General features: G+C 42.3%; 1 protein-coding gene across 1 annotated transcript; it reads left to right on the top strand.

The window, feature by feature from the left end:
• The first annotated feature begins 4,901 nt into the window (after nucleotides 1-4,901).
• On the top strand, nucleotides 4,902-10,158 carry LOC119648555. The gene is made up of 5 exons (XM_038050352.1): nucleotides 4,902-5,048; nucleotides 5,136-5,270; nucleotides 9,408-9,760; nucleotides 9,826-9,936; nucleotides 9,996-10,158. Exons 1-5 carry the CDS (start codon nucleotides 4,902-4,904, stop codon nucleotides 10,156-10,158), a joined length of 909 nt encoding a protein of 302 aa, XP_037906280.1.
• Nucleotides 10,159-11,980: the final 1,822 nt, after the last annotated feature.

Below are 11,980 nucleotides of genomic sequence, written 5' to 3'. Positions count from 1 at the left end.
TGACGGGCGGAGTGGAACCGCTCATTCTCCGGAATACGTGATTGAAACGCGTGAAAACTCCTACAGGCTGCATCCTCGTTTGTACTCCCTTTCATCATCAACGGCGCAGTATCCGGTATCCGATCTAGGGCTGCCTTAATAAGGAACTCCAGATATCCGGGTTTTGCGTCGAGGTCCACCAATTTGATATCCCTAAAAATTGTCTGGCGTCCTGACCTACGCCATCGTTCCATCTCAGGCAGGGTCTGCCTCGTCTTCTTTTACTACTCCCTTTAGTTTCAACATATAACAAGGAGTGGCTTTAAAGTCTTCCATTCTTCCCCGACATTTCATAACCTAATAAGTCCGATAAGTCTCTTTCTATTAGAGTCTTACTGGGGACCTGAAGATGCTAGACAAAATATATAAAAACAAAAGGACGGAAACATTCAAATATGTAGAGTGAGTTACGAAGAGTAATATTCTTCTTCTTTAACGGCGCTATAGTTCAATGTCAGTTGTTTCCTCCCGAAGTCTTGCTATCGACTATTCTCGGTCGAGCAGGTTGTCTACCTTTCATCTTGCTTTTGAGTATGCGCCTGGGAATTCTTATGTTGTCCGTCCGCTTTACATGGCCTGCCCATCTGTCTGTTGATTTCATCTATCTAGTTTTTGTCCTCCGTGAGAGAATACAAAACTGTCGACTTGCCTCAAGTTATAATTGGTTATTGTTGCGCCTTATTTAATTGTTGTCTTTTTGACGGTTTGTTCATAATTTTCAGTCAACTCTCGACAGTCTACTCTTCCTATACTTTTAGACCAACTTCTTTGGCTGCTTCGCCAAGCTTCATCAGAGTCGCCTTCGCCCACCCTTTCGAAAATATACGCCGTATTGTTCGCAAACTTGTTGTCATTTAGAAGGCAACTTCATTATTCCCCTTTATAAAAACCCTCCCCCTCCTTATTTGCAAAAAAGTCAGACAGCCAGTTTTCGCAAGCCTTTTTTGAGGACAACTTAGTAGCACCAAGAGCGTTTTGCATGGACCGGAAGAGATGGTAATCACTTGGTGTCAGGTCCGGACTATACGGTGGGTGCGATAGGACATCCCATCCGAGCTCCTGTAGCTTCTGGCGGGTCATCAAAGGTGTGTAAGCCCGAGTGTTGTCCTGGTGGACCAATTCTGATCGTTTCTGGTCAATCGCCTGCTTCAAACGGTCGAGTTGCTCACAGTAGAGGACCGAATTGAGGGTCTGGTCATAGTTGAGCAGCTCATAGGGGATGATTCCCTTCCAATTCTACCAAACACGCAGCAAAACTTTCCTGGCCGTCAATCCAGGCTTGGCGATGGTTTGGGCCGCCTCGCCGCGCTTCGACCACGGTCTTTTCTGTTTGAGATTGTCGTACTCAACCCACTTTTCATCACCAGTCACCATCTGCTTCAAAAATGGGTTGAATTCGTTCCGTTTCAGCAGTGCATCGCAGGCGTTGATTCGGTCCAAGAGATTTCTTTGCGTCAACTCTTGTGGCACCCAAACATCCAGCTTTTTTTGGAATCTAATCTTCTGCAAATGGTTGTATGTTTTATACCCAGTTCCTGGCCAATCAAGCGACTGCTCACATGCCGATCTATTGGATGGTTTCGATGATTTTATCGGTTTCTACGACAAGTGGCCTACCAGTGCGGGGTGTATCTTCGGCATCCACTTCAACCAGAATGAAATCGATCGAACCAACGCTGTGCTGTGCGAATCGTTACAGTATCGGACCCATAAACTTCACAAATTTTTTCGGCCGCCTTCGTTGCATTTTTACTTCTCGGTAGTAAAAACGTAAAATATGACGAATTTCTTGCTTGGTGGACTCCATTTTTGATACGCTATAACTTGGGACTGAAACATACGAGCACAATACTGTCAAAGAGACACTTGTAGCACACATTGTCGTCTTCAAATCGCCGTATAGTATGACCCGATGCGGTAAGTACAACACAAGATATGTTTGAGTGTCGCCATCTATTGACAAAATACGACATTTCTTTTTCCCCAATCCAATATATCAAGCGCTCGATACTGTTTTACGCTTGTTTGAAGTCAACGAAGACTTGATGGCTATCAATCTGTCTCAATTGGAATATCTGATCAAACCTTGACTTTCCACGTGGAATTCCTTCCTGGTGTTCGCCAGCAACATTTTTCGAGAATGGTTTGGCCCTTCTTTCGATTTTTATTGATGCGTCCTCTCATCTGGTGCGGCTCACGTTCTTATGTGGGTTCTGCGGTGAGGGAAACTAGTCGATGAGATTGCCACGTTTCTGCTGCAAGTCAATTCTACAAGCTTGTTACCGTTCTCATTAGTTATATTTTGGAGACAATAGCTACTAGTAGTTCTATGGTGGATTAGCTCTCTTCTGAACTTCGCGTTGGGGGCAATAAATCAACTAGTGAGTCAATTCGTTTCCTGTTTTATCGTTGTAGACATATACGTTTATTAGCCAAATGAATAAAATTTTTATTAGATTCCACTAGAAGCACACCAATTCTTTCTTTAATTAGCGACGACTTTTATGTTACGGGAAAAATTCTGGCGGAGGACAAAACCTCATGCCGTACTCTTGCTTCCACACTGTGTGCGTTGAATAGTCAAACACCTCAGTGCCAAATAACTTCAATTCCTGGTAGGCCAAAGCGGCTGGGTTGTACTCTTTGACCTGTTTAATGCCAATTCAGAACAGGGAGCGCATGTTCTAGCACCGTAACTCGTCATCGTTTTTCGGTTTCTGTAGTCGGCGTTTTTTCTGATTCGATCTGGGGTCCACCTTAGGGTTTTAAGACAGTCAGCCCGCTGCACAACTGTCAACCTGAAGAACCGGTTTGGCTATCTCTGTTTTATGGAGCAGATAAGCTGCCGTTTACCTTCTCTCCTTTGCCGCTTGCGTTGATCCACGGAGCTAAGAAAAGGATTTGTAACAGGGCTCCAAGTGTTAGATCAGCGAATATTAGCGAAGTGTTTATTGAGGATTACAATGCCGACTCTGCAAACTCCCCTGAGACACATACTACATAATCTTCAACCCTTAAGAGCAACGCAACGCAAATAAAACAAGGCAGAAACTGGGAGCTCGGTGCTTCAGATATAAAAGACTTCGCTGGATTTTCATGTACGAATATCTGGATACATCATGGTTCCATTTATATGTAGATTGTAGTGTATAACATCATCATCATCATCATCAACGGCGCAACAACCGGTATCCGGTCTAGGCTTGCCTTAATAAGGAACTCCAGACATCCTGGTTTTGCGCCGAGGTCCACCAATTCGATATTCCTAAAAGCTGTCTGGCGTCCTGACCGACGCCATCGCTCCATCCCAGCAGGGTCTGCCTCGTCTTCTTTTTCTACTATAGATATTGCCCTTATAGACTTTCAGGTTTGGATAATCATCATCCATACGGATTAAGTGACCCGCCCACCGTAACCTATTGAACCGGATTTTATCCCCAACCGGACGGTCATGGTATCGCTCATAGATTTCGTCATTGTGTAGGCTACGGAATCGTCTATCCTCATGTAGGGGGCCAAAAATTCTTCGGAGGATTCTTCTCTCGTACGCAGCCAAGAATTCGCAATTCTTCTTGCTAAGAATCCAAGTTTCTGAGGAATACATGAGAACTGGCAAGATCATAGTCTTGTACAGGAAGAGTTTTGACCCTATGGTGAGACGTTTCGAGCGGAACAGTTTTTGTAAGCTGAAATAGGCTCTGTTGGCTGACAACAACCGTGCGTGGTTGTGATTTTCGACCCTAGATAGGAGAAATTCGATTTGGTATTGACGTTCTATCTTTTAGGGAGTACCAATTTGACGCAAAAAGCAATTTTGCCCTACTGTCACTTTGTTAATAATGGTAGGATTCCCACCGTACTTTCCAGTATGCTGCTTAATCTTTGCATTTTGCAGGTCTGGGATGAACTTAACAGGGTTTGACAGTAAATTTAACACATATAACTTTATTTGAACAGATATCGGTATGCAGGGTATTTCTGGGCCTAAATATCATATAGAAGCATCATCTTGATTTTTTTTTAGATTTTTCTGGTGGGTGATTTCTGAGAATGGCCTGTTAATTCAAATGACTTCTTTTATGGCCCCCCACTCCGCCGTTTCGTACATAAGCGACTTCACTGCTAAGATCTGATTCATTTGATGTCCCATATGACTATATTCGGTGAAGGAAGAAAATATCTCCTGCTATTTGTTTTAAATTGTCTGGAGAACGGTCATATAGTCAGATCTTGCACAAATAAGCACGATAGGTCCAACTGATGCAGGCGGTCTGCGAACAAAGACACCTCGCACGAAATTGTGAGAAAGATCCTGAATGCATTTTGTGTGAAGATGTTGTTTAGCCAAACAAGTTGTTGGAAGCTGGCAAAGTCAAGATCAGATGGATTGTCTGCAGGATTCGGGAGAAAGTATCTACTGCTATGTGTTTTTAATGACTGAAGAACGGTCATATAGCCAGATCTTGTACAAGCAAGTACCATAGGTCTGACCGATACAAGCGGCCTGCGTAAAAATACATCTGGCACGGAATTGTGAGAAGAATCCTGTATGCATATTGTGTAATGATGCAGGTTTTGATGATAAGGGCTACGCCGCGGGAAACGGAAAATGCCCGTTGTCTAGAAGGGATTGAAAAACAAAGGTTAAATGAGGTTTATTCAGATCTTTTGAGCCAATCAGTCCAAAAGCTTGATATGAATGCCGCGAACCATACGGAGGAAAACACAACGTCTTGTAATGGGTTCGCAAGAGCTAAAATTAACGATGTTCATGTCTATAGTTGCTGTACTGTAGCAAGCGCAAAAAGCACAGAATATGAGCGAATGTTATATGAACTGGTGTTAGATGCAAGTGTAAGATCATGGCGGACCCACTGAGTGAGGAAGCACGGTTTCTAATAACAGGTGATATTGCTGGAACTTTTTTCTTCGCTGGGAATAAAAGGCACTTCTTTATAGCACTCTGCGAAGCAGCCGACATCAATCCGTGGGGAAGAGCCTATAGAATGGTAAGGGCTGGGTTGAAAGGAAGCAGGGCCCCGCAGCTTAAGGGCCCAGTTTTATTGCGAAAAATAGTGACCACTCTATTTCTACAGCAAAGCAAATGCACTATTGCGATTGAAAGAGAGCATCCGCCAAAGGATGTCCAAAGTATAACCTTGAATGAGCCTAACAATGCCTGTGGGGCTAAAAAAGCACCTGGGTTGGACGGAATGAAGGCGGCTATAAAAGTAAGACTGCAGTGGCTCATTTCCACTTTTAATACTTGCTTGGAAGAGGGCATCTTTGCGAATCAGTGGAAGTGGCATTTGGTGGCGCTGCTACCAAACATGTCCGCAAAAAAATATGGTTTCACGCTGGCGGAGGAAGCAATTGCACATAAAAGGAAGTAGAACTGTAGCAAAAAATACTGTGCTATCATCACTATCGAGGAATGCTTTCAACTTAGCGCAATGGCATTGTGTAGTAAGATAGTAAAGCCAGCTGAATGTGCCTACGTATATTCAGCTAAACATTAGGAATTATTTCGTGGATAGAAAGTTTCTCTATGACACTGACGTAGGCGCTGTTGAATAATTGGTAACTGTCGGAGTACCCCAAGGATCGGTTTAGGGCCCACTGCTCTGGAACGTGATGTACGACCATGTGCTGCTCACCCAACTCCCCCTCCCTACCTTTATCGGCTATGCAGACGATATCGCAATTGTTGTAGTAGATAAACACCGGGAGGATGTGGGACTTCGGTTAGGCTTATCAAGGATTGATTATTATCACGTGGATAAGAGTTGGCGGAACGCAAAACTGAGGCTTTACTGGTCAGCAGTTGCAAATTGGAAAAAATCTGTGGTTTCGTGTGGGACAGCATGTGATAGAGTCCAAGCCTTTCATCGAATACCTTGGTGTCATGTTGGATCGTCTATTGACCTTCGAGGAACACTTGAACTACGCGACCGAGAAACCAGGGAAAGTTGTTAATTTTCATTTAACGGACAACAAGCAGAGTAAATTCCAATTAATTATTATTCTCAGAAGGAGGAGAAAGCAAAAATCTTATCCTACGTTTAAAACTACTTAAAGTAGAGAAGTTAAAAGGACCAAGCAGTTCTGTGTTGTAATTTCGGCAAAGCCTAGGAATCGCTGTTGTAGGAAGGGAAGGTTCAGAGAGCGGAGGTGGGAAGGGTAGTCCACACGAGGGAACGGGTGAATTTACGTTGCACATTTTCAAGGGCAAGACAATCACAGTTACGGGAAGGACCACGGAGCAATACTCGAGGGTATTCCTCACGGGAGAATTGAAGAGAGCTAAGGAGGGTTGGATGGAGTCAAAATCAGAGGAGGAGCGAAGTATAAAGTCTGACAATTTTGCTGCTCGATTGATGACATCGAGGCAATGGGTGACAAAGCGGAGCTTATTGTCGAAAGTGACTCCGAGGTTTAGAGTGGACTTTAAGCAGGATAAAGAATGTCCGTTAAGAGAGTAGGAGAAAGAAGTGGGTGAGGATTTTGGGGAGTAGCGCACAAAGTGACACTTTCTGATGTTTAACGCTAAACTATTAGCCAAGCACCAACGAACCAGAGTGTCCAGGTTAGATTGAAGGGAAGCACACTCTATAGGCGACGATATAGCGGGAAATAGCTTAAGGTCGTCTGCATAGAGCAAACAGGGACAAGTAAGGAGGGGAGGAAGGTCGTTAATAAAAAATAAAAATAACAAAGGACTCAGAATAGATCCCTGTGAGACGCCAGAAGAGGGGGAGAAGGAGTGAGAAGTACAGCTGTCAAAAGAGGCGCGGCAGAATTGGTTCGAAAGGTAAGAGGGAAGCCATAAAGCAAGTGGTATGGAAACCTTTAGAGACGAGAGTTTGTATAGAAATATCTTGTGATTTGCAGTGTCGAAGGCTTTTACGAAGTCAGCGTAAATGGTATGCACTTCTTGCCGTGAATTCAGACATTTGGCGACAAAGTTGGTAAAGTCAAGCAGATTGGAGGCAGTAGATATATCTTTCCAGGATTTTGGAACAGGAGAAGAGTAGGGAAATGGGACGGTAATTCTCGGCAAGCGTTAACTGGCATGATACCCAATTTAAGAAGACTCAAACCACTGAGGAGGCTTTTACTAGGCAGAATGTGTTCATCGACTTTCCTGTACACAACATCAGTTTTTACAAAGGCCTGAGGCGTATAGGAAAAAATTATCTTCAGTATATTATTTAGGCACGTCAAGAGTTGCTAGCGCATTCCGAAAAATGTCAAACGAAGCAGTTTTCGTAGGCGCGGGAATGGTGTTCATTGATATTTTTGCTAAAGAGATGCGAATATTATACAACTGGAAAGGACGTAGTGACCATAATACCGTAAATCGACGACGTGAAGAGAGATCGCTTACAATCAGGGTGTGGCAGGAACTTTAGGATAAATCGCAAATCGGCAGGTGGATGCAGAATCTGATTCCAAATACCCAGTGTTGGATTATGCGCAGCCATAGAGATGTCCACTATCACTTAACTCATGGTACATACCATAGTTATTTACATCGTTTTGGATATAACGATTCTCCCTTCTGATCTGAATGTGTAAGCGAATACAAGGACCCGGAGACAGTATTTCTCGTATGTTCGAGATTTGTAGGTTTGTGGTGTCTTATGTGAGGAACCTTAGGGGTAGGACTGGTCACTGTAATTAAAAATTTAATTCTGCACTATTTTTCAGGACTCTGTCATATAATAGCCTACTAGTGTCAGTGCTGCCTTCATTGTGAGAGTTATCTTTTCTTTTTAACAAGAGAACAAAAGTCTGTAAATAAAATAGATACAAACAATTCGAAAACTGGAAGCTGGTCGCATTAGGTAAGAAGGTTCTTTTAAATAAGATTGATTGGGTACACGATGATTTCACTTGTTCATAGTTTGTAGTGTATATGAATTGGTGGTACTCGCATGTCATGTCTTGGGGTGCAGTAACCTATTACAACTTTGGTAATAAACATAGGATTTCTACCAAATTTTCCAGTATGGTAGCGACTATCATGATTTGTTGTTATATTCCTAGGCTGCCTAGTTCCTCTTGAATTAAATAACCACTTTCAAACCTTCCTAGAACTAATCAGACGTTCTATATGATACCCGACATGGACATATTTGGTAAACAAAATTGGCCCTCTTTTTAGTATGTATGGGGACAACTCGATATTATTTACTGCATGTTGCATTACTGTTTTATTTATGTTATTGCTAAATTGTTGAATTATTTCCGGCTACGGTGACGCCACTGATGTCTCGTTTATCGGGCAACTCTTAGTGGAGACGAAGTCATTATGCAGTCTCACTTACTCATACCCTGATAAATAGATCCAGAAGCCCTTGGTGTCGTTATTGTAGCTGTTGGTCTTTCTCTTTTTTCGAGCACTATTTACATAGTTTTTCCTTTTAAAGTGGATTATTTTTTATGAAAATGTTCTGAGTTTTGCCACGTTAGTGATCCTGCTGTTGCAGGATGTTCTTTACATTGCTTGTACAAACTAGGTAGCCCATTACTTCCGTTCGCTTTTTGAATGGAAACTTTCTGGTAAGGTGCGGAGTTTGTGGTTCTTCGGCGATGGTCCTATTCCTTACTTTATTTTATCTATTTTACTGGGGAGGGTATAGGACGGTCTGCCGATGGATTGGTCCTCAGTGGAAGGTTTCTTATTGATCCTTTTGTCTTCTTAAGTGCGGGGGTTCGAAAGGGAAGGAAGTCTCAAAGTGTCCTGTTTGTGTTTCTTGCTCTATGTACTGGGTAGGTAATTCCATTCATTTACTTGTATTGGCCCAAATGGTGGCGTGAATTAAATCTTCTTCGCTTTTAGAGCAGGTTAATCGTTCGATACTGCTTTTATTCAAGCCACGCTTAAGAAGACCATTATTGGATATCTAACAAATTTAGGGTTGATGGTGGTTACCTCCTAGGCTTATCTTATGAAGATAAATTTGAATTGCAGATCTATACAGATCTGAGTTCTAAGAACTGTTTGACGGCCCGAAATCATGATGTATTATGGGCTCCTTGGTCTCAGATTCTATTTTTCTTCTTCTTGCATGGAGGACTCTAGAGTATAGAACTAAGGTTTGTCGATGAAAGCTAGATATCCACGTCGAGTTCTTTGATATTTGGTGATCATAATTATCTAGTTCCCGCAATAATGTTAGTTATAGTATGCAAATACGCGGCAGTAATACATTCAATTTAGGCAAATTACCATACAAAAAACGTCTATATGTGTATAATTGATACTGGAACAAAAGTAGTTCCTTTAATATTTCCAACATGTTTCTAAACTTTAGGAAAAAATATTTAGAATTGTAACGTAGTTAGTTCTTATTGTTTTACAGGTAGCTATATGTCTTGAAGGTGGGATCGTCGGTAATCCAAATTTGAATATTCTGGTCTATACAGTGAATTGGGGTGTGGCTTATGATTTGCCAAATGAAACTTGGACGCTGGCTAACATATACGGATTTAAGGGGGAAAATGATGCTGGCAATGATGCTATGGAAGACGATATGACAAGCGACATGGCGAGCGACATGGCAAGCAACATGACAACCGACATGGCAAGCAATATGACAAGCAACATGGCAAGCGACATGGCAAGTGGCGTAGCAAGCGATATGGCAACTGAAGCGAAAACGAAAAGAATGTTTAGACGAGATTTGTATAAGAAAATCGAGATACTTATCAACAGGTATTAGTCCTTGAAGTGTTTTTTTATTTAAATAATTTGATTTTGTCTTTCACCCTTCGCTACAGTCTAGGGTACAATGGGAAAGAATGTATTATGAAGACGCTTTGTGAGACTAGGAAGGCATTTGCACCTAGAAATGCGAATATGGTGGAAAGGATGCTCCGGACTATATTCAGGTATCATTTTCTGACAATTGGGTTGAATATGGCTTCCAATTATTTATTTTTATTTATAGTTTCCCAAAAGTGAGACCATTTGCTCGGGAGCACCGGGAGATTCATGAATACGATATGGCCTACCGGTCTGGTAAAGCTAGTAACTGTTCTTTGCTGTATCCAAAATGTGATTTTTCTATACTTGATTTTGCTTTGGGGAAGTATTCATTTCCCTATAAATAGTAAAATTGAAAACTCATAAGAATGTCTGACTTTTAATAAGGGCACACGTATGGGTTTGCTCGAGAAGTTTTCTGCCGGAAGTAAGCGTCGCTTCGGTGTTGGGCTAATTCTTACAATATTTGCTAGACCCGTCATCGAACTAGTATCAGGCAGCATATTGACTGCAAAAGTTCGCTTCGGACACCACCTTGTTGTGGGGTAGCCTGTGGTAGTTCACTTCTACACGAAGAGTGTCCTAAACATAGACTTCGAATTAACTCGCAAGTTTGATTAATTAACGCATGGCCGTAGCACCGATTTTAGAAACTTCACCAGGTTCATGTCCCGACGGAGAAATCCGTGAAAGCATGCTCTTGACTTCAGTGGAAAGTCGCACTTAGTGTCTAGGCACGATCAGTGAGAAAGGGGTGTACAACAACTCCCATAATGAGAAAAATTGGAACCCCGACTACGGCCAGTATGCTCCTTGCACTGGTGCCTAACTCTTCCAGAAAATGTGAAATAGTCTTTACCAAGAAAAACTGGAGAAAAGAGATCTGATGAAGTGATGGTTAAATATCAGTCTGTGGAAACCGATCTATTCAAAATAGGCACTGGCAACACCTGGCTGGAACATATGATTGGCAGATCTGGTCTTGGTTAGTGTAACGATAATGGTGGAAGTTTGTGGTTGGCTGTGTCGTGTGTATAATATTAGTTGGGTTTCAACTAGCCGATACCGTACAAGTAAGCAGGTTGACCACTCGATTTCTGGATGTTGGGGAGCTGTATTGCTGATCGGAAGGCAGATACCTTGAATCATCCGTCTGAGAATATTCATGGACATTAATTCGCAGATTAAAGGCTCTAATGGCTGCTGCGCGTGTTGGTGTAACGTAATGTGCGCCGTGAGAAAAGGAAATTTATTATTGCGTTGGTTAGGGAAGCCGAAGATATCGCAAATAATAATGATTTCAGAATCAAACCATAAACGTTAATAGTCAAATGCTCATTGAAGAGTTGCGATTATGAAGAGTTGAGGAGGTGGAAGGACCACTTCACCACGGTTCTCAAACGTATCACATCCAGTCTAGTTCCGCTTCTGGTTGAAGAAGAGTAATCACTTCGGCGATCAATGCACTCCAAAGAAGTAAAATTACTGGGCGTGACTATTTCTCCGCACAATTAATCATCACCGTTTCAGTTTCAGCGGAGTTGGGAATCCAAGAACTTTCCAAATAGTGGATGAAAGTGATGATAGTTAAGATTACGAAAAAGGACACCTGCTTTGGGTGTAATAATTGCAGGGGTATTGCGTGTTCCATGCCGTCGCAAAGGTAGTAGCTGAAATAATGTTGGAATGCATCAACGTACATCTTGAGAGACTGAGTAGACTGATTTCCGCTTCGGATCCTCCTGTGCTGATTATACTGGAATAGCCCGCCGAGTGTGAAGTATGCTGTGCCGAGTGTTTCATAATCTCCGGCGTGTTTTCGGGATATGCTGGCTTGATAGTATTACGAAAAAAGAACTTTGTCGACACACAAGCCAGTTATCCTTGGACGTGTTCATCAGAAATGGCAATACGGCATACATCAAGGAAGGACTGCGGACGAATGAATGAATGAATGAATAAATTGATTTAGCAATTTCTATTTCAAAAATATTAGAGTGACAAGGGACTGGCTGGCGCTAGATGCAGTCTCACTATCAGGCCGTTGTTACTTAGAATTTAGTTTGACTATTATGGGAGAACAGATTGTAATACAAAGATGGGATCCTAGGAAAACAGACTAGGTAATGTTGAGTGGGCTTATTGGCAACGAAATACAACTCCCTTTGT

The sequence above is a fragment of the Hermetia illucens genome, chromosome 1 (assembly GCF_905115235.1).
Source record: "Hermetia illucens chromosome 1, iHerIll2.2.curated.20191125, whole genome shotgun sequence".
Classification (NCBI taxonomy): Eukaryota; Metazoa; Arthropoda; class Insecta; order Diptera; family Stratiomyidae; genus Hermetia; species Hermetia illucens.
The sequence above is the reverse complement of the archived record's forward strand: the minus strand, read 5'-3'. Positions and strand labels throughout refer to the sequence as shown.

Bases quoted from the DNA above. Each gene is read 5' to 3' on its own strand.
- LOC119648555 (XM_038050352.1), top strand. From the start codon at position 4,902: ATGGCGGACCCACTGAGTGAGGAAGCACGGTTTCTAATAACAGGTGAT. The intron at 9,761-9,825 runs GTATTAGTCCTT...CCTTCGCTACAG, and splicing joins ATCGAGATACTTATCAACAG to TCTAGGGTACAATGGGAAAG. The intron at 9,937-9,995 runs GTATCATTTTCT...TTTTATTTATAG, and splicing joins ATGCTCCGGACTATATTCAG to TTTCCCAAAAGTGAGACCAT.